Genomic DNA, 23,147 nt, shown 5'->3' on the forward strand with positions numbered 1-23,147 from the left:
AGTAGTAATAAACTCATGCCTACCAACTGGCATTCTGATACCTGTTACAGTCCTGTGGATACTAACCCTTTAAAGCCAGTTATAAAGAACCCTGAAACATGACGTTATATTTATTCTTTGCTATTCTAGGTATTGATGTCAAGCTGCTCTCAATGTAGGGCTTGTGGTGCTTTGGTTTATGATGAAGAAATTATGGCTGGATGGACAGCAGATGATTCAAACTTGAACACTACCTGTCCTTTCTGCAAAAGTACCTTCCTGCCTTTACTTAATGTTGAATTTAAAGACCTACGTGGCTCTGCAAGGTTAGTGGGTTTTATAGATACTCTCATTCTTCATTTGCACTTCTACATAGTTACATTTTTCCCCAAAAGGATTTTAGTTAAAGCTCCCAGTATTTTCGTCTAGGTGTTCACAAGAATGTCACTGCCTGTTTGACAGTTATTATACAGAAGAAAATTTTAAGTCATGTAAACTATCGAGTTTCATTGTTGAACAGCTAAAAGGCAAAGAATGTGTTGCCTTTCTACCACTTTTTCTTTTCATATTTTCTTTGTGAGCGTAACTACAGAAGGCCTAAGTCTGTTTACATTTTGTTTAGCTTTTCAAACAAAGCTAATAGATCACAAACTTTTCAAAAGCATACAAAACAATTTCTAAATGTCAGCAAAGAATTTATCCCAAATTAAATTTGCTAACAGCATTTAGTTAGAGATGCTCCGGCTTATTGATTCTCCACTAGTTGTCCAGTTTAAGCTTCTCCACTTACTATTTTTACCTCTTTTAATTGCACTGTGAAGGCTTGAACTTATTTTAAGGTAATTTAAAATGGATTCTCACTGTGGTGCTTATTGCTGTGAAACACAGCTTCCATTAGTATTCTGTAATGGTGAAACAAAGTCTGTAGAATGTGTACTTAAAAACCTTAGCAAAGCAACACACATTCCTGTTTTCTTACACCTATAATGGTGTATGGTCTTCTAGTCTGTAATGTCACATTATAGAAACACTCATTTTCAGTGATGTGTCAGCTGCTGATATATTGTGGCTGATTGGGAACCATGGCAAACTAACGCCACTTGTAATGACTTATGTCCAGCATAGAATTTCTTATTTTGCAGGTCAAATCTCTGAATGTTTGATTGCTTTGCCTATATAAGTTAACAGTGGAGAGAGCAGGATGAAGTTTGTATCCTGTTGTTAAGCTTTTTTATTTTGTTTCCTTATTTTTGCTACTTTTTGAAAGTAAGTGTAGAAAATAACTTTAAATTACTTTATGTGCACATCCTAACCTTTGTATTTCTCTCCTCCCCCATTCATGTTGTAACTTAGCTTTTTCCTCAAGCAAAGTACGTCAGGCGATAGTTTACAGAGTGGTACTCTTCCAGTAACAACAGATCCCCTGGAACAGAAGCTGTTGTCCAGTCCAGCTGTTTCTGACCTGATCAGTTTTTCAGATCACCCACAGTCCAGCCACATTATAGCTGAAGAAACTAGCTCTTCAGCTGAGCAGAGGTAGGTAAAAGCAGGGTGCCAGAAATCTATCAATAGTAGAGTAATTCTCCTCTACTTCTAAAGTGAAGGTTGATTTATGTGCCAAATATGTTGCAGAAGTATTGTAACTTGATGATCGTCTATTTCCTCTCATTCTTTTTGCATGTTTTGAGTGTGCTTTTGTCAATTCAAAGTACCACACCTGAAGTGTTTCTACACTAATGCGTGCAGCTTCAAGAATAAACAAGATGAGCTTGAAGCCTTGGCACAGTCCCAAAGATTTGGAGTTATTGGCATAAGTGAAACCTGGTGGGATGAATCTTGTGATTGAAGCACCTTGTTGGATGGGTAGAGACTCTTCAGGAGAGACAAGCAGGGCAGAAGAGGCGGGGAAGTGGCTTTGTACGTAATGGGAGGGCTGGAGTGTATGGAGCCCACAGCTGGTAATGGCACAGTTGAGAGTCTTTGGGTGAGAATCAAGGGACAAACAAATAATGTGGATGTCATTGTGGGAATATACTATAGACCTCCTGGTCTGGATGAGGATGCAGATGATCTGTTCTTTGAAGAACTAAGAGATGCTTCCAAGTCAATCACCCTTGTCCTTATGGGGGACATCAACTTGCCAGAAATCAACTGGGAGCAGCTTACAGCTAGCATAACCCCGGCCAGAATATTTCTAAGCCACCTGTATGGCAGCTTTATGGAACAGGTCATAAGGGAGCCAACTCAGAAGAATGCCCTCCTTGATCTGCTGCACATCAACAGAGAGGATCTCATGAGTGAAGTGGAGATTGGAGGTTGTCTCAGGTGCAGTGACCAGAAAACGGTTGAGTTTAAAATCTGTGTTGACTAGAAAAAAACTGCCAGCAAAACTTCATCACTGGACATGAGCAGAGCAGACTTTAGGTTACTCAGGGAGCTTCTGAGTCAAGTCCCCTGATAAAATATTTTTGCAGATGCTGGGGTTCATAAGTGCTGCTCACTCCTTAAGCGTCACCTCCTAAGGGTGCAGAAGCAGGCAATCCCAAAATGTTGGAAGTCAAGCAGATGATGCAAAAGACTGGCTTGGCTGAACAGGGATCTGTTCTTGCAGATTATGCAAAAAAAGGTGTATGCCCAGTGGAAGCTAGGTCAGGTGACATGGGAAGAATACAAGGATGCTGCTAACCACTGCAGGGAGAAAATTCGAGAGGCCAAAACTCAACTGGAGCTGAAATTGGCCAGAACTGTGGGGGACAATAAAAGGAGTTTTTTCAAATACATTGACGGCATGAGGCAGTGTAGAAACAACATGGGTCCTTTTCAGGATAAGGATGGTCACCTCACCAAAAGGGATATAGACAAAGCAGAGATATTTAATACATTCTTTACCTCTGTCTTCAACACTGATGGTGGACCGATGGGGCCTCAATGCCCAAAACTGGAGGACCATGACTGCAACAAGGATCAACTCTTAGCTGACTCTGAACTTGTGTGGGATCTGCTGCTACAGTTAGATCCCTACAAGTCCATGGGGCCTGATGGAATCCATCTGAGAATCCTCAAAGAGCTGGCTGATGTCATCACCAGGCCTCTATCAATGATTTTTGGGAGGTCCTGGGAATCTGAAGAGATCCCAGTTAACTGGAAACTGGCTAATAATCTAGTATTCAAGAAGGGCAAGAAGGAGGACCCTGGAAACTACAGAGCAGTCAGTCTTAACTTCAGTGCCTGGTAGAATTATGGAAAAAAATATTCTGGGAGGTATTGAAAAACACCTGGAGGACAAAGCAGTCATCAGTCACAGCCAGCACAGCTTCTTGAGGGGAAAGTCCAGCTTGTCAAACTTAATTTCTTTTTATGACAAGGTAACTCACCTAGTTGATCAAGGGAAGCCAGTGGATGTAATATTTCTGGACTTCAGCAAGGCTTTTGATACTGTGTCTCACAGTATTCTCTTGGACAAAATGTCCAGCATACAAGTAGTAAGTTTGCAGATAATACAAAACTGGGAGGAACTGTCAGCTCCCTCGAGAGCAGATAGGCCTTGCAGAGAGACCTTGACAAGTTAGGGGGATGGGCAGCCACCAACCACATGAAGTTTAACAAGGGCCTACACAGGGACAGGAGTTGGACTTGATCCTGATGGGTCCTTTCCAACTTAGCATATTCTATGATTCTATTCATTAGAGCTACAAAGCTGGTGAAAGGTCTGGAGAATAAGCCCTATAAGGAGTGGCTGAGGGAACTGGAATTGCTTAGTTTGAAGAAGAGGAGGCTGAGAGGAGACCTCATTGCTCATTTTGTTTCCCTAAATTGTGGTGCTAACTGGGCAAATATGTTTCCTTATTAACACAGAAAGTTGGTCTGGGATACTTACTTGGCAGCCTCTCTCTGCTTCCTTTCTGTTGCTGTTGGAATGCTGTGTAGTTTCACATTAGCATATTCTCTTCTAAAATCCAAACAGTGATTTGGCTGAAGAACAGAGTAAAGAGCCCAGAACCATGAAGACATCTGCCAATAATCCACCAAAAAGGGGAGTGTCCTTGACTCGGAGCCATAGTGTTGGAGGTCCACTGCAAAACATTGATCTTTCCCAGAGACCCTCTCATGGAATTTCAACAGTTAGTCTTCCAAATAGTTTGCAAGAAGTTGTGGTAAGTCTAGAAGCTTGAATTTACAGCAAAACATTGGATGCAATGAACTTAAAATGAATAATATTCTACTGGTAGCATTTTTGTCCATATGGGGAATGGGAATTGCCAAGCATATTTTCATGTTCATATGACAAAAAAATCTTGGCTCGGTTAATCTAATATTGCTTTTTCAGTACATTGTGAAAATTAGGCTGCTTGATTTGAAATGTTCTCTCTAGCAGAATGAAGTTTGTATTAAAAATAATCCAGCTTCTACAGTGGGCTAAACATAGTAGTACAAACAACACACTGCTGCAAGAGTGAAAGTCTGTTCCTTTTCCACATATTTACTTACAGTCCTCCTCTATATTCTGTTAGGCTTACCTTTTGAGTGGTGGGAGAAGGTAAGAGGCAGTATTGAGACTATTACATTATTCTTGCATGTGAAACAAAGTGTTTATCTTCTACTGGTGCATTTTATTGGCAAGAAGCCATCTTAATTTGTGAACTCATGAATCAGCTCCACACATGATGGAATTTCTGTTTTTTTTCTGCAGTCTCCATTGCCACTGGCTTAAAACTGCACAAGTAAAAACAAGTTATTACAAATTAGCATCTTCTCTTTTCACATAATAAGGGGAGCTTGGGTGATTGTTAAGAAATACCTCAACAGTCAAAACTGCTGATGCTTTTAAAGTTATTGTGTGTTAGTACTTCCAGAGGCTTCCAAATATCAAAAGAAACTGTGCAACGGGGAATTTTCAGGGCAAGAAATCCTGAAGAGTATTTCTGTAAGAAAATCTTTGATTTTATAAAAAGACCAGCTTTTCTTTTGTGTGTGTTGTTTTGTTTTAGGATCCCCTAATAAAAAGAGCCAACCCTCTCCCTGTATCTGTGCCCTATTTGAGCCCTTTGGTGCTGCGTAAGGAGCTTGAATCACTGTTGGAAAATGAGGGAGAGCAAGTAATTCATACATCCAAATTCATCAATCAACACCCCATAATTTTCTGGAACCTAGTTTGGTATTTCCGACGGCTGGATCTACCTAGCAACTTACCTGGGCTCATTCTAACATCTGAACACTGTAATGATGGAGTGCAGGTAAGTGGCTTGCTCATATTTTAACCACAGATACTGGAGTAAGCTAAATTTGAGAGTTTGGTACAAAAAAAAAAAAAATAGGTAATTTCTGAGTAGGTAAAAATAGGTAATTTCTGATCTAGGCTCCTAGTTTTTAGTGTAAAAGTAGATAGGCTTGTTTTCCACAAGGAATCTTGAAGGAAGATGAGTGAAAACAACATTAAAATTCTAGTCAACCTGTTCTCTTTTAAAAGCTAGAGAGTAAGATTAATTAAAGAGAAGGCTGGTACAAGGAAGGAAACAAGTGTCTGTAGAGAACCTACAAACCTGCAATATGTTGTGATCCACATAATGTGGGTTACATACTTGAGCATATAAACCTTTTAAGTTACTGGTCAACATTTTTTTATTTTCCATCAATAGTTTTTGTTACACAAACTCCTCTGAGTTTCATTAATAAATGAATAGAACTCATTAATACTACTCATTAATAAATGAGTAGAACAAAAGAATACAGAATGCATGCCATCCTTCAAGTGTTTTGCTTTTCCCATTTTAAGGAGCAGATGTTTTTCTGAAACCTATATGAGGTGTATATATATAAGTAGCAAATTCAATAGGTATTTGTGTATCATATACTCAGAAAAGTAGTATCTTCCTATCTACTGCATGCACTTTAATTTTAAATTTATATCCCTCCATTTAAAAAAAAACAACAACCCAACTAGAACCAAGAACCTTTTGCCAAGAAACGTAGATGAAGACCAATACTAATAAAATCTGAAGCATAATGGGACAATACAGTGCATTGGCCAGGAAAACCACAAGATAGGACATAGTATCTTGTAATTACTATATTTTAAGTTGATGCACTAGTGGCATATTTTTCTTGCCCACTAATTCTTACTGTATTAGCGATTCCAGAGGCACTTTATGTAGAAAACAATTATGGAACTAGTTTTTGAGTGCCATATTTTTTTAATGGAAATAAATATATGGAAATAATTTGTATGGAAATAACAGATTCCTGCTTGTTGGTAAGACCAATGCATAGACATTCATACCAAGTCTTAATAAGGTCTGAAAATACTATGGTATAGCATGGTTAGTATTGCAAATTAAATAACATGTTTGGTGCACAAAAAATCTTTTTGGAGACATACTCATGAGTCTTTTCTTCAGATATCTGTGGAAAACTGAATGGTCCTCATAGATTAGGCTGAACTGGAAATAGCAATTAAATGTTGCTGTACTTGTGACTTTGCTGTGATTGAGTGCAGTTTCCTCTAGAAGATGTCAACCATTCTTTTTTTGGATTCAAGATAAATAAAATAAACCTTTTTTTTTTTTCTTCTTGCAAAATGAGTAAGAGTAAATTTTTAAATAGTAAGACTGTACTATCTTTAAAAACCTTTTTCACTTGTGTTTTTAGCTTCCTTTGACATCTCTTGCTCAAGATAGCAAGCTAGTGTACATCCAGCTTCTGTGGGACAATATCAACCTCCACCAGGAGCCAGGGGAGCCCCTGTATGTAGCTTGGAGGAATCTCAGTAAGTAAAATGAATGTTGCAGAAAGCAGAGGCTGTAGAAAACAACAGGTATTTTGTTGTGTGTTGTTTGTTCTGAAGTGTGCACAGCCCATCAAGTTGGAAAGCTTTTTCAGTGTGTGAAGCTTCTGCAATCCCTTAGGTACTTAATATACTCTCTGTGTCAAATTATTTGTGAAAATATATTACTGATCTGTGTGAAAAGGTATGTTATCTTTTCTTTATATGTCATACACTTAAAACCAGAAAATCTAGCAAACTAGATTTGCTCTAGGTATTGTGTGAAATAAGATTCACCTTGAATGCTTCATGGCATTACTGATTGTATCTATGCAGGCATGAAAAGGAGAACTGTATTACGTAATGTATCTTGTGTTTCTATAAAGGAATGAAAGGTCACAAGTCCCTTTCGTATGTATATTTGACAGCCTTTTTGACTGTCAAAAAGATCCAAGGAAGCCCTTGTCTACCATAACTTGAAAAGAAAGGGAGAGAGGGAGGGAGGTTATGAGAACTTTGGGATTTCCTTACTTCTTCAAAACCTATGCAACCATGCTGATTCTGGTTCTCAGGAAGCAAAAATGGTTTATTGGAAAGTGTCCTAAAAATAAACAGACTGATCAGAAAATTCTTTCCTGTTTGATGCAGCTGTGCATTATGGATTTGAATATGTGGCTCAAAGTTATCAATTAATTGTTGGTGGCTCTTAAGAAGAGCATTGATAAGAAAAGTTTCTGTGATAAGAATGTGACAGTGTTTTATTTTGTTTTAATAATTTTCCTTTGTGCAAAAATAACCTCCCTGGAGTTAACTTAGTTTTTGAAACTTAAGTACAGCAATAAATCTGAGCTAACAAACTGTCACAGGCAACATTTGATGATGGATACTCTTCAGTCTCATGTATTTCTCTGTCATGTAGGAGCTCTTGCACATGGTTACTTAATGCATCCTATCATGTTGGAGTAAAGGCTAGAAGCAGGCAAAGCCTTTCCACTGTAGCAGATTTCTGTAGATTGCATAGAGTTTCTGTATATACATCTGACTTTCTGAAATAACTTCTGCTTATTAAAGTGAAACCAAATCTTCACTGTTGTAATAATCTTTACTGTTGCATTTCCCAGATTCTTCTGAAAAGAGACCCTCCACAGCTGCAGAAGATCAGCAGGCAATAAACACTTTGTTAGAGAACATCAAACTAAGCATTCAACACAATAATGTTGTTAAACCAATCAACCTCCTTCTGCAGAAAGTTAAGCCAGATGTGAAACGACAGAGGTAAAGGGGTAATGTTACTTTCTCCCCACTCAAAGTTAAACAACATCAGACCATATACACTTCATAATGATAATTCCATGAGGACTTCCCAGGAATACTCAGTTTCATTTGTGTCCACCAAGCACTGTGTATATTTGTTTATGCCTGTGTTTACAAACAGATGCATTCTGTAACCAGATGCATAGTTAATCCAAATCAAATGAATAAAATTAATTATTTAATCAAAATGCACATTGTACTAATGAATGAGGAAGATGCAGATATTGCCTGTGCAGATTTTAATGTTGATTCAGTTCCAGCAAATTGGTAAGAACAAGTGTACACCATCCTGTTGCAGTGTCTGGAATATTCCCCACACTACCTTGTTATACCTATTGAAATTCTACCAACCTGGAGTGCTGACTACGAAAAGTGGACACAGCATGATCCACAAACACAGAAGTGTAAATAACACCAGTGCAGTACATTTTTCCACCTGCACTACAGTTCAGTGAGGGCTTCATACAAAAACACAGCCTCTAAATTACAGCAGTCATAAGACACGTTTGAAGTCTTACCATGCTAAGTCACCTTTGCTTCTGTGGTTTGCAGATATAAAAAGAAACAAGCACTAATGTGCCTAGAGAAGAATCTTTGAGTTTCACAAAGAAAAAAAATATCAAATTGTTTAGTGATAACCATTTCTGAGATACATAGGGACATTCTGAAGTCAAAAACCAAAGTATGGATGGTCTGAAATAAGCCTGCTCCCTGTACTACACCCTTGGGCAGGAGTGACTTAATAAATTAGAGGTGCTTAACTTTATATTTCTTGTTTTTCTGCAGTTTTTATGGCACGTTTGTCAGAGGCATTTTTCACAGAAAATATAACTACTAGAATATGGTGGCACTACAACTTTGTGCTTTCAGGAAGTATTCAGGCATGAGAAGACTTCAAGCTAGTAAACACATAGATCAGTCACTTTCTTCACAAGCAAGAACATAGACTTTCTAAACTTAGGATAGTTGGTGCTTTCATTGACTTGCCTTTCAAATTATTTCCTAGGAGTTTTTACAGAGAAATTCTTTTCCTTTCTCTGGTGTCTCTTGGAAGAGAGAACATCGACATTGGTAAGGAAAAATATGTATGGTGCCTGTGTGTTAGGTGTATGAATACTCTGTATGACAACATCCATGAGTTTCTAAGTAACTTTTTAATTACTGTGTTTTAGTAAAAAGTACTGTGCTTTCTCTTTTCAAGTAGGTGTTATTTTTATGGAAATATAATTCAGATGGGGACATTAATTTTAACTTTGTTTGAAACCAGTAATCAGTTATTTTAAACAAAATTAGTTAGCTTGAAACTCTAATTCCTCCTGTCTGAAAATTTGTTTCCAGTCTTGTCCATCTTTCTCTGACTCAGATATTAGACCTCACTGCCTACCCCTTCCTGATCTCCTCTACCTTGTCTTGTTTTTGGTGCTGAGCAAACAAGGGGACTCCCTTGCAGGATGTTAAAGGGGAAATACCCTGGTAACTGCCAAGCTGAACTGTGGCCAAAGTGATGGGCATCCACTGTGATGTGTTGTGATGCTCCAGTGTGAAGATGCTTTTCAGGTTCTCTGAGAGGATGCATTTTGAAAAAAAAAATTAAAAATCAGCAGCTAAGATAATTATTTTGTTACCATATAAAAATCACCAGAAGTATTTTACAGGAAAAGTAGTGTGCACTGTACAGGGTTTCTTATATAAATCCAACTTTTTCTATTTCAGAGGTCTTTGATAGTGAATACAGAATTGCACATAAAAATCTACCAAAGGATGTTCTTGGAAAGATGCAGAAAATAGATGCTCCACCAAGCAGCAGAGTTGAGTGTTGTAGGAAGTACTTTGGAGCACCTTTAATATAAAAATGAAGAAGACGCACGCTACGCTTCAGTGAGGCAAAAGTAGACGTGAACAAACCAGGAGCATGGTGATATATACACTTTGAATCCTAAAAGTTTGTAAATAAGCAATGTGTCAAAACAATTTATTTGAGCTACAACATACATTCTTGTCTTTCATCTCATGAGACACAGTGCAAAGTATGTTAAAATGCTTAAAAACTATATTAATAGGATTAATTTGTTTTAGTGATTGATCTGGTTTTTTCCCCCTGTATATACATCTCCTTTTCCTTCCTCAAACCTTTTCCCCACAACATTAAGTTGTTCAAAAAGGTGATGATTGAACAGCAGCCTACAATTGGTGACTTTCTTAAGGAACACCAATATTTGTGTCTTTTATTGAAATATATCCTGCCACAGAATACTTATTCTTCATTGCTCCTTTAACATTACCTTTACCTGAAGAGGGATCTTTTCATTGGTGTGCGGTATGTATGTATGAATGTAAATATTTTAGTCCTTGGATTGGAAGTTGCAATGCAGTTGCTTTTGTCAGATCACAGAACCTAAAATTATTGTCCTTTTCTTGACTCACCAGTATCCTAAATTATCTTTTCCTAATGTATGTCTACATCTGTAAAAACCCAGAAACTTACACTCAGTTTTTCCTGTGTTCTCTATCTGAAAAACGAAAGATCCTATGAAGGTATGGCTGCTTTCTCCAGAAGAGTGGTATGCTTCTACTCTAAGCAGCTTGGAAATAGATGGCTTTCTAAAAACTAGATAGGAAGCTTAAATAGCATTAGAATACATACAAGCTTTGTCAAAGGGATACTGTCTGAAAAAAATATGCCTTATACTGTATGCATTTATGCCTAAAAAGTATATTTTCCTTTAATTCTTTACCGCCCTCTCCCATGGTTTCACACTAGCCTGTGGGTTAATCATTTTGCACTGATAGTCTAAATTCAATATTTCAATTAAAATGTATTTATGAGTGTGGTCTTCAAGGTGTGTATTAGCACAAAAGAAGTGCTTGAGTGTATGATCTGAAAAGATTAATCTATCTTTTGGATTGCTTCTAGGAGATAAGACACTTCCTCACCTCACATATCTGATTGACTGCAGTAGTCATAGTCTTGGCAGGAAGAGCTTGGATACTGGTCTACAGCTTAAATGTTTCTGTTACTTGAGGAATGTGATAAGATATATTCCAAGTTTTTTGCTGAAACATAATGTTTTCTGATGGAACTATTTCTAGAGAAAAAAAAAACAACAATGTAAGAGTTGTAGCATGTTAAAGGAGCATAGATAAAACTAATCAGATGTGAGTATGAATGTATTTACTTCATACTACTCTCTTTCTTAAAAATTTTCATTCTTGAAAATGATGAGGGATGACAATCTGTCTGGAACAGCTTCTACATGAAACAACAAAACAAACTTTTGTTTTTTCATTAAGCTGAAACAAAGGATTTGCATTATTTCTGACAAAATGCATTGATATCACAGACTGATTACTTGTATTTTGTCTAAAAGTGCTGATCCAATGTTAAAATGGGGATATTGCCTGGACAGATTCACTCCTGAGGAAAATACTGTGCTTTCTCAACAATTAAAAGCAGGAAAGCGCTCACTGATTTTTTTTTCCATTCTTTATTCTTTGGTTTTATGCATAGTTGCTTGCAGATATCTGACCTACACAATGGAAGAGCAGAGCTTCATTCTTCCTGTTTTCCTCTCTTATTATATAATTGACACATGTGGTTCCATCCTTTTAAAGTCTGTCTGAAGCATTCGTCCAAACAACTCAATACTGCTACAAATCAAAATGGCAAACTTGTGCTGATCTTAAACATACAGCTATAAAAAGACAAACTTTGAGTGTTAAATTGTCAAACCATATGTTTATGTGATGCAACTTGCAAGGAATCAAGTTTAGGTTATCCTTAAATTCTCCCAGTTTATTAAATTACAAAGAAAATCTGTTGAGTGAGTGCTGTTTTAGATAACCAGTGACATCCAAATTATTTTAAACCATTGTAAATAATATTATTTTGAACTAAATTAGGTAAGCAGATCACCTTCATTTCAAAACAACCTTCCCATCTGTTGCAGAAAATATAAATTAATCAGGCAGCAGTACTATAGAAACAGCAAAGCAGATAGTGTCACCATTTCTAGTGCTAAGTATTAGACTTTCCCTGGGTATCAACACTAAAAAAAAGAACCTAAAGCCTGAGGGAAAGGACAGCTGCAGTATTGAACTTGCTTTGATTTACTCCTGCATATTAGCGTTTCTGTACACTACAAATTAACTTCTATTCCTGTTTTATGTACCTGGATTTCAGAGTGGTAGAAGACCAGCATGTAATAACTTGAAATCTTGAATCTGCCTATTGAAATTAATTATTTAATGTAGAACAACAAAATCAAGCACTTACTCTTTTTAATTTGGATTTTTCTTAATGCCTAGGTTTTAATAGCTAACTAATCAACTGATTGATGAATCAAATCCATAGTTCAAATGAAAAGGGACATCTCTGAAAGCAATTTGTGTATTAAGTTTTCGTCTAAGGAGATGCTTTTTTTGGGAAAAAAATAAGTTCGCAAAAATTTGAAAGGAATTAAGAACTGAGTGTTGTTTTCATAGTTGCTTTCTCCTTTCCAGTGCATTATGCACTTCCTGTTCTTCCTTTGACTTTTAGGTCTCTTACAAACAAGTAGAGACTGCAGGTTTTCCTACACAAACTTTGAGATGTAGTCTTCCCTAATTTGTGTGCTGAAGAAAGTGTGAACACACATAAGAAAATGTCATGGCATAAAATAGTATAGCATAACTCAGTACTCGTGTTTTGAAAATCTGGCCAAAAATAAACGGGGAAAAGTCTTCAAAAGTTTTTTGTGAGTTGATTGCAAACTCTTCTGTCTTTATGAAAATTGGACACTAAAGGCTTAAGTTACTCTCCGCAAGTCATTGACAGCACTAACTTTTGGGCCGCGTAAGAATGACTTACTTAACCTACAATTGCCTCCAATTTGATTGACTCCATTCCTAGTAATCCAAATTCATCTGAATCCATAATGCAGGAATGAGCTGGACAAAGTATTATGAAGGAAGGGTGTGGATAAGCTTGATCTCAGTTCTGTTTTCCTCTCAGTGTAAGGAAAAGAAGTAGCATCCAAATAGTAGCTCAACACCCAATGTTCAGGAGGAGACGGCTCCCTGTATTTTGGAGTTCTCCCATGTTAACATGAAGAAAACAGTTGCAGATCAGTATTCACTTCAAAACCTGCAGTTTCTGCACAAAGTGAGGGTGTAAACCAAACTGATTACATGTATTGTTGCAAATTGATAATGAATTTCAGGTAAGACCAAGGATTTACGAAGTTTGTGTGGTAATAAAAATGATCATATCCCTAAGGATGTTGAACTGCAGTCAGTTATACTGAGAAGATACCGTCTTGCACCTTTTCACCTGGCTATAACACAGTCACATATAGCTTGTGTGCTTATATCAAAAATAGCTATTTTTTGTAGAATTAAAACAACAGTTGGGGTCTTAAAGGTTTAGAATCAGGATTCTAAAGTGACAAAGTTTTTCTTTATGAATTATAAATATATTCTGGCATATTACCTATTCATAAAAAGAAGTCGTAGGTATTAGAAGACTGATGTGGCTCAAGTATTGGCACAGTAATACCAGCTTTTACATGTTACTAAAATAATTTGTGTTTTATTTATAGTCATGCTGTCTTCACATTTTATATAACTCAAGATTAGACAATACAGTTTTAATGAAAAATATTTTATTTAGTATACATGTTTCAAACTAAATTCATTTTGCAAGTAACTATGTCTTGTTCCTAGTGGAATTTCACATTTGTTAAGCTCAAGCTACATTGCACTTATAAATGAATAATTTTATTCCATTCTAACTGTGAATTAATGGCTTTTTTTGTTGCATCTAGAGAATATACCTTTAATTGAGTTTACTGCTTTCCTTGAATAACTGCAACATAGGGGATATTTTCAAAATGTCTATTAAATTAGACCATAGAAATTATATATTTAAAACAAATTGTTAAAATGTAAGTAACTGAAGAATCCACTCAGTAGTCTTCTCTTTTAAAAACTCTTAATTCAACAATTATTTCAATGCAGATAACTTTATTCCATTAAATGGTAAGCAAGTTGTCTTATTCACATAACTGTACATTTTCAACAGAGTTTTTTTTCTTTTAACTAATAAAAACCTTGAGATGCCTTCTGCATATCAGCTTTTCATTATGGACCTTTTTAAAAAAACCATTGTTGTAACTGTTAAGTCTTGAAACTGAATGGTTAAATTGGACTCTAGCTCTATATTCTACTGTGCTGTATATTGTGATGCATACAGAGAGATAAATGGTTGGGGTTTTATTTGTTCTTTCAGTCTGCATCAATCAATGGTGCAAATAAAAGGGATTGTTTGCTGTTTTTAGAAGCACATTAAACTCCTTTTAGGAGCTTAAAATAAATTGTATTGTAATGAGGATGAAAGGATGTAGTATGAATAAATTATGAATTTAATAAGTGAGCTGGGAAGTTTTCTTTAATGCAATATAATTTGCACTGGTTTAGAGACTGTTTCGAACTGTTGAAAGATGGCATCTATTTACTGTGCTTTGATTAACAAGTGTTTCTCTGGAATGGTTTTGTACATTTGACAGATGTTTCTTGAGTTTAAAAGGGCACTCTGCATATTCTGAATTCTGTATAGATATCCTACACTAAGAAAAAAAAAATAATGTATTTCCCAAAATAAAATATGTACGCATCCCATGTAAAAAAACAAACAAACAAAACAAAACAAAAAAACCACCAGTTGTTCAGGATTTTTGCCTTTGGAACTTACCTGCTTGGCAGAACCTACTCTTAAATAGAAATTCAGCCAGCAGTTTGGTAAAAGCCTTTTTGGGAAATTGTTTCATACCAGCTCAGTGACTTCTAAATAGTGGAAAAGAGCAGGAATGGTTGGAACAGGGGAAGAGGAAGAGAAAAGGTGGGTTTTACTTGTGGAGATTTGGTTCATGAAAGAGGATGGTTCTGTGGCACTTTCAGCAAACCATGGGGACCAGCAGAGGTAAGAAGAATTGAAAAACAGGCTGAGGAAGATACTGTTGAAGGGAATCACAGACTTGAAGTAATAACATCCTGATGATAGAGCTGCTGCTCTCTGCTGACCAGGAAAAGCATCACGAATCAGTGGGTGGAAAGAGGCTGGTGGTTGTACTTGGTTGAACATTTCCCAGGAGTTCTTGTTTGTCAGTGGATTTGTAATGGTGGCACACTGATGCTTCCAGTGATGCATCCAAGCTTGCAGGAGCCACTGATGGCCCTTCTGCCTATACTTACAGGTTTACATGCAGTTTCCAGATTATTTTCTATTAAAATTGGGCAGGCAGGGAGAGGCAAGTGAGGCTGAAATGAAATTTAAGCAGCAGAGTGTGTCAGTTATTGTTAAATGCTTCAGGCCTTCACAACTGAGTATCTTTCAAACTCCCTGTTGTATGGCAGTCAGTTCATTACTGTGTTAGTAAAAATAAGAATACTAGATCCTAAAGACCTCTCTGACAAAGCTGTCATGCATAGCACAAACTGGTAGCTTGTGGACAAGATTAATAATAAACTCATCTTTTCAGGCCTGTTTTTAGGTAGGGAGCTCAGGAAGAGTTACTCTTTTGGAATTATAGTCTTGTCAGCATCACAATGATTTTGCTCTGCTTTCATCATTCCTGTCTTAATAATCCTGCCTGCTAAAAATATTACACTGCCTTCCTCATATGCTACCCTTAAGTGCCCTATTGAGAGAGGAGGATGAGGGACAGAGGGTGGGTGTAACAGAGGAGAACAAAAGCTTGCATTTACAGAATGCCACAAGAAGTCTGAGCACAGGATTTGGGATTGAAGCTGTAGGGAGAATGAACCTGCTGTATCCTTTGACAGAATCAGATGGGAAACTTGAGGGAATGTAATGGTAGGAGAGAACAGAAGGAGTTGCATTGAGGAAGCTCTGATCCTTCATGTATTCAGAACTACATCAGAATACTCATTAGTGGTAGTTCTCCCTAGATCTGTAGAGACAAACTTCTGTCTACGGATAGGAGTTAAAAGTCACTAACTTGCCAAGCTGGAGAAAATCTGATGGGGTCCAAAAAAAGCCATAAAGGTCCTGAGTCTATGTAGGAAAAATCTCACACAGTGATGCCTGCTGGGAGCAGAGCAACTGGAGATCATCTGGGTGGGGAAAGATCTAGGAGGGACTACAATCTGACAGCAGAGTGCACTCAGAGCAAAGCAGTGTCCAGGGGTGAGATAGGCAGAGCATTGCCAGCAGCTGGAGGGAGGTCATCTTTGTCCTCTACTCGGTGCTGGGACATGTCTGGGTATATGTCCAAATCTGGTCTGCCCAGTGCAAGACAGACTTAAACATCATGGAATGACTCCAGTGAAGGGCCACAAAGGTGAGAAATGGGTTGAAGCATCTGTCATACAAGGGGAAGCTGGCACTGTTCAGCATGGGGAAAGACGGGCATGGAAAAATCTCATCCATGGGTTTAAATACCTGAAGGAGTGGGTGGGGAGTAGAGAAGACAAAGCTAGACTTTTCCCAGTGGTGCCCTATGCCAGAAGAGGCAGCACAAACTTCAGCTAGAGGAAAATCTGATTAAATGTTTTAACTGTGTGCATCATGAAACACTGCAATAGGTTACCTGGGAGATTGTGGAGTCTCCATCCTTTAAAAAAGGCTCAGACCTGACTGACCCCCCAGCTTCAACAGGACTTTGCACTAGAGACTGCCAGGGTTGCCTACCAGTTTCAGTGGCTCTGTGGGGATGGGTGGCAGCCAGAAACTGCTGGAAGGAGCAGAGACTGTTTTTGTCTCGATACCAGAGGAGTTTACAGGGCTGTTCCACAATTTTTATTTTCCTCCACTTGGAAAGGACCTTTCTGTGTCATCTGGCAGCCACCAGCTCCTTGGCACCCCTCATCACCACCTCACCCCTGTCCCCCATCGCATATTCTCTGCAGGACTTGCCCTGGCACAGCTCCTCTCTGCTGCACGTGAACCCCTCTGAGGTAGAGTATCTTCCCTGTGCTCCCCAGGGCTGCTCATCCTCTACCTCACTGCTCTGTGACCCCTTCTGCAGCAAACCTGGCCATGCAAGGTCAGGAGAGGGACAGAAGGTGGCTGCTAGGTTTGGCACAAAGAGCTGCTGCTGGGTCCCAAAGAAGGACCCAGTGTCATGAAAGGCCAAAGCTCAAAGCAAAATTGGACTGGATTTTTAAAGTATGTTAATATCAAGAGGAGGTCTAAAGGAAAAATGGGGCTAATACTTGGTGCACAGATGATGACTTTAAGGAGCATGTTGTCCCACCATCTGCGGCATCATCAGTCATTGGCCAGCAGGCAGGAGGAGCTCCTGGCCATCCCGCTGCCCACAGCCCTGCATCACCCCCACCACAGTCTGCAGGGATGGTGCCCAGGGCTTCTCTGGCTGGCCTCCAGCCCAAAACCTGGGCATCCCTTTTCCAGAACCACCCTGCTCTCCTCCAGCTCCTTCTGCCTTGGCTGTGTCAGGAGCTGAGACTGGTGTTTGGAAACCGGCATTCACGGGCAGCCCTAGGGGAGAACCTCATCGTGCCCCTCCTGGTGCTCTTTGGCCTGGATGAAGATCTGCTGGTTGCGTTGATGGGGGCTTCCCTCAAAAAACTCTGCCCAGGGGAGGGAGGGCAGCCCCGGGGCTGCTGGCCCTGCTGTCTTCTGAGGAGGGTCTCCCACACCTGGCCTGGCCACCTCCGGCAGCCCTGACACAACCAGTGCAGACCACCTCTCCAGGTCCTCAGCAGCTGCATTTTCTGGGGGTCCCCTTCCCTCTGCCCATCTTCCTCTGTGCGGGGAGCAAGAAGAGCCCTGGGAGGAGCCTCGGGAGGGGCTCCAGGTGTAGCCCCAGGCTACCGCGGCACAACCATCTGCTTTCAGCTGGGGCAGAGAATGCTCCCCTGCGGGGCCACAGCAACCCTTGAAGAGGAGGGCCAGCAGCCCTGAGCCCTCTTCTCCAGTGGAGAAGGGGTCACACCACTGGAAGCACTGAAAGAGCACCCCAGAGGATGCTGAAACCAGAGCTGAGCCAGCAGATGGGGCATGCCCCAGACCTGGAAGTGCTCCCAGCCCTCTGAAGTGTCTTTATCAGGCAGTAAAAGAAAATAAAGTCCTCAAAAATGCGGTAAAAGTCTTGGTGTTAATAACAAGGGGCATGCTATCCCCACACATGATGCTTTCTCCCCATTTTCCTTGGGCTATGCCCACATTTTCCCCTTATTACCCATTGCAGAGTGCCCTGGGGCCTCCCATCACACTGGTCATGCACAGCCTTATTGCCCTGCTTTGACTGTCATGGCTATAGACCTGTGCCCTCAGCACTCTCAGAGTGCATTTTTCCCCAGAGTGCAGCAACAGATGTCTTGGCTCTGTCTCTTTCCCTTGAGCCAAGATGCTATGGCCTTTTCCCCTAATTCTAGCACCATGGGGCCTGGCCTTATGGACCAGAGGGACCTCTGCACTGATGGCAGTGCCATTCAGTCAGGTTGTCTGGTCTTGCTGGGACTTATTCCCCCTCATTCAGGTGTTAGAGGACTCAAGATTCATTAGCTGCTGCGATCTAGCACATTTTCTTTCCACTCCTTCAGATCTAGTCTTGGTGCTGGCATTTCTTCCTTGTTTAGTTTTCCTCAAGGTATTTTCATCTGGCATTTTTTCCCTTTTTTTCCTCTAGTGTTGTACTCTCTGAATTCATACTTTGCCTGTTAAAACTGATTCCTTAATATTAAAGTTACATGTGGTCTGTTCCATTGGGTTGAGGTGAGGTCAATAGCAACCTCTCTCCTTCTGTAACCAGTGTCTGCTACTCATGCAGAAACTTCTGAGGTGTCTCTGAGTTTGCAAATGAGCTTCAGGCTTGCTAAAAAATGTTGCCCTTGAAGAACAGAAATTCTGCATAAAATGCCTGTTAAATCAAGAGGAAGCTGCTGCTCCCGGGTAGCACTTCTTGTTCGCCATTGTTTTATATCATAGGTATTGAAGAGCTTTTGAGGTGTTAAAGAGACTTCTGCAGCTGCTGCCATCGCAAGGTTTTATTGCAGACCCTTCTGTAGCAAAGTCACAAAGTGCTCAAGGGCAGAGGGTGAGCTACAGCATTATGCACTTCTGAGCTGGGGATTTGATTCACCCATGACCTGAAGCCATGGTGAAAGCAGGTGACTGGGAAAATCCAGTATGGATTTACCAAAGGCAAATCATGTCAGACTAACTTACTTACCCACTACAACAAAGTAACATCTTCTGTCAATATGCAGAGCACAGTAGATGTTGCATACCTGGGCTTCAGCAAAGCGTTCAACATCATTTCCTACAGCCTCCTCCTGGACAAACTGTCAAGATGCAGATTGGATGGTGTCACAACATGAGTAGGGCAACGCAGGGAGATTCAGATTGGAGCCCCTTGCTTTCTAGACTCCTTCTGAGAGGAGCCTCAGTGCAACTGGATCCGACCTTGGTCTCAGACCTGGCCCTTTGAGGGAGAGTAATAAAAATGTCATGGTCTGAGGAAATGCTCGACTGCTGATACCGCTTAATCAGATTGAGGTGAAAGGACACTCAAGGTCTGTATTTGAATATTAGGTTTACTTACAGCTATAGAAGGAATATGGATACTTCAATTATTATCTTAGGCTGCATGATCATAAAGGCTAACATTTAGATCACAAGAGTACAACACATGTATGTTTATGCTGCGCAACCTGAGAAAAAAACCCGTGGTTAGGCCTTGCATTACTTAATGATGTTAGGAGGGAAGAGGGAGTAGGTGAAGAAGAATTTAGAGATAGAAAATCATCAGTCCTGGATCCAGTGTTGGATCAGCCAACAGCAGAGTTGGTGTCAGTGAGGCTCCCAAAGCCCACCACTGCAGCCCTGTTTTATAGGCCTAGTTTCCTTGTTTTGCAAGGATGAGCAAGTGTGACTGAGTAATAAGGCTCAGCAGCTGGAGAGGACCTCTGCCCCCTCCACCCTTATCCCAGTCGCTGTACATGCAGCCATCAGCATGGTCTCCATCCTCTCAGGCAGGCCTTTTGGGATGCAAATGAGACTTTGTTTAGGGTTTACAATGGTGTTTTGACACCTATTCATAGGTTCTGAGGGCTGGTCCCTCACAGATGGGTGGTCTGCAAGATGGACAGAAAATTGTCACAGCCACCACATTCAGAGGATGGTGATCAATGTTTTTTACTCAGGCTGGCAGCCTGTCACAAGCAGGGCTCCTCAGGGATCAATACCAGGCCCCATACTGTTCAACATCTTAACAATACGGACAATGGGACTGAAAGCACCCTCCTCATGTCTGCTGATGACATTAAACTGGGTGGTGAGGTGGACACATCAGCCATCTTCCAGAGCAACCTGGACAAGCTGTAAGAGTGGGCTGGCAAGGACTGGGTGAAGTTTAACAAAGTGTGAAGTCCTGCATCTGGGATGACATAACCAAGAGCCCAGTGCAGGCCATGATCTGTGTGGCTGGGGAGCAATCTTGCTGATAGGGACTTGTGGGTCCTGGTGAACAAGCTGAACATGTGTCAGCCACTGTGGCAACCAACGCAAATCGAATCCTGAGCTGCATCTGTAGGGGCACAACTAGCAGAGATAAGAAGACAACTAGCAGAGATAAGAGACTTGATCATCTCACTTTACTCAGCACCTGTTGGACCACAGCTGGAGTACTGGGTTCAGATCTAGTGTCCACAGTTCAAGGAAAATGCAGACTACTGCACAGTGAGGAAAGACTGAAGGAAAGGCAGAGACCTGGGGATATTTAGTCTTCAGAAGACTAAGAGGGGACCTTATTAATATCTACAAATATCTGAAGGGTGGATGTCAAGAATGTACCAGTCTTTTCAGTGGTGGCCTGTGATAGGACGAGGGGAAATGGCACCAAGTTGCAATACAGGAAGTTCCACCTCAACAAGTGGAAAAACTTCTTTACTGTGAGGGTTACAGAGCACTGGAACAGGCTGCCCAGAGAGGCTGTGGAGTCTCCTTCTCTGGAGACTTTCAAGACCCATCTGGACATGTTCCAGTATGACCTTCCCTACGTGTTCCTGCTGCAGCAGGAGGGTTGGACTTGATCTTCAGAGATCCCTTCCAACTCCTATGATTCTATGACTTTGCTCTTCTCACCCTGAAGACAACTTTGGAGACTTTGCCACATACTTACGGCACAGCTTCTCAAGGAGCCACATAGGGCAACAGATAGAAGTTCTACCAGGAGAGCTTCACTTCAGTACAAGAATTATTTTTTTTTATCTTGACAACAATCAATTACCAGAACAATCTATCTAGGGTCATGGTAGAGTACCTTTCACTGGAGGTTTTCAAGACAGGTGCAAGATAAACCTCACCTAGGTTCCCATACTCATAAGGTTGGACCAGATGATCTGTCAAGGTCCCTTCCAACCTGGGTTGTTCTACAATTCTGATTCCAAGGCATGGTATGCCTGATTTGCACTTACAAAGCCAGGACTGGAGGAGGAAGCAGCAGAACCACAACCAAAGACTCAAAGAAATAAGTGATGGAAAGCACTGCAGGGAAGTCTTTCTCTCATTGGAGATTAGACTATGCATCTCTCAATGCCGTGCACTGACAGTTAAGACAAAAATAACCATCACCCCAATCCACTTTTTTCACCTATTAATACAGCTGGGTACTAATTGCACCACTTCACAGAAAGACCTACTAGCAGCCTTTGTGAGCAGGCCATCCTTGTGATAACACAGGTCTCTTCAGGACACACTAAACTCAGTGCTTTGTGACCCTAACTAGAGTCAAGTGCCTCTTAATCACATGCAAGTACCAGTTACTAGGATGCAGAAGAGAAGGCTAGACAGCATCAAGATATTAACCACGTTTCTCTTCTGCATGCAAGTAAAATTCTCAGCATTTTGAATTAAATGCTGATACCGTATCTAACGACGAGACCCCCTTTTTGCTTGACAGTGCCTGCTGGTATCTGCACAGGTTGTTTCAGTAAGCAGATTAAGAATGTACTTTGAAGCATATTTGACTGCCAGACCATAAACAGATGTGTCCATTTTCTCCATATCAATTTTTGCAGCTGAGGGACTAACATTCAATTTTAAGTGGATTTGTGAAAGGTACCTCTTCCTGCTGATTATGTAGCGATTTGTCATTCAAAAATAGTCTATTACTCTTCTACCTCAAGAGTTATTCAGTTAAAAGACAATTTAAATGGAAGCTTGGAGTAACTGTTTTGCCAATTCTCCTGGTCTGTGGCTTCTACTGCACACACATGCTTCATGCCAAATTCTACCCAGCAGCCACCAGTATCCCTTCACCCTAATACAAGAGAAAAGTTCAACAACTGCAATTTGATCCTTCTGTGCTCACAACCTACTGCCAGCAAGTCACATGTTCTGGAACTCTCAATTTCAAGTACAGATTCTACATTCCACGTATTAAAAAACTGATTCTAGGCAGTGAGGTGCGGCCCTGACTTGCCACTCCACACAGAAAGGAAAAAACACACACAAAACTAAACTTAAGGCTGTGAGATTGCAGTCTTCATACTGGAAATAGAAACAACTATCCCCCACAAAAAATGGGAGGTGGACCCCAAGTGCTATGCTAGGAAGAATTAAGACAATCTATTTGGCCACAGACCATTCTAATATTTAACACTTCACATACATTTGTAAGTCAGAGCAGAATTCCCATCACTCCTACCTGCACAAACTGAGTACATAAAGGCTACTGTGAAGCTTTTAATCCTTGAGTGAAACTCCTCAGTCAGACCTTTTAATGGATGGCTTACTTCTACATTCAATATTCAGTACTAATTTAAAGAGCAGAATGCTGAAACACTTTAAAGAATCATAGTACATTTTCAGTTGGAAAGGACCCATAAGGACCCTCAAGTCCATTCACCTGCTCCTCAGAGTATCTAAACTATACAACTAAGAGCATCATGCAGATATTCCCTGAACTTGTGACAGGCTTGGTTCTGTGACTCCTTCCCTAGGGAGCCTGTTCCAGTGACTGAGTTCTACCCACAACTTCTGAAGATCAGCCTAAGTTTAGTTCCTGGGGACACAGTTGAACCATCATATGATTGTGATGTTACAGCTAAATCCTGCTTGTAGAAAAATTAT

At 40.2% G+C, this 23,147-nt stretch overlaps 1 protein-coding gene across 4 annotated transcripts in view; it reads left to right on the forward strand.

Moving 5' to 3' along the window:
- Window positions 1-14,462, forward strand: part of DENND4C (DENN domain containing 4C) — a 74,252-nt gene extending 59,790 nt beyond the window's left edge. For all 4 annotated transcript variants that reach the window (XM_051643047.1, XM_051643049.1, XM_051643050.1 and 1 more), the window contains 8 exons: window positions 130-305; window positions 1,333-1,515; window positions 3,944-4,133; window positions 4,968-5,213; window positions 6,625-6,742; window positions 7,861-8,014; window positions 9,060-9,124; window positions 9,767-14,462. In XM_051643047.1, coding sequence (XP_051499007.1) covers window positions 130-305; window positions 1,333-1,515; window positions 3,944-4,133; window positions 4,968-5,213; window positions 6,625-6,742; window positions 7,861-8,014; window positions 9,060-9,124; window positions 9,767-9,903 — 1,269 coding nt within the window. In that variant the 3' untranslated portion in view covers window positions 9,904-14,462. The remainder of the gene's footprint in view (window positions 1-129; window positions 306-1,332; window positions 1,516-3,943; window positions 4,134-4,967; window positions 5,214-6,624; window positions 6,743-7,860; window positions 8,015-9,059; window positions 9,125-9,766) is intronic.
- The last annotated feature ends 8,685 nt before the right edge of the window (window positions 14,463-23,147 follow it).

The sequence above is a fragment of the Apus apus genome, chromosome Z (genome assembly GCF_020740795.1).
Source record: "Apus apus isolate bApuApu2 chromosome Z, bApuApu2.pri.cur, whole genome shotgun sequence".
NCBI lineage: Eukaryota > Metazoa > Chordata > Aves > Apodiformes > Apodidae > Apus > Apus apus.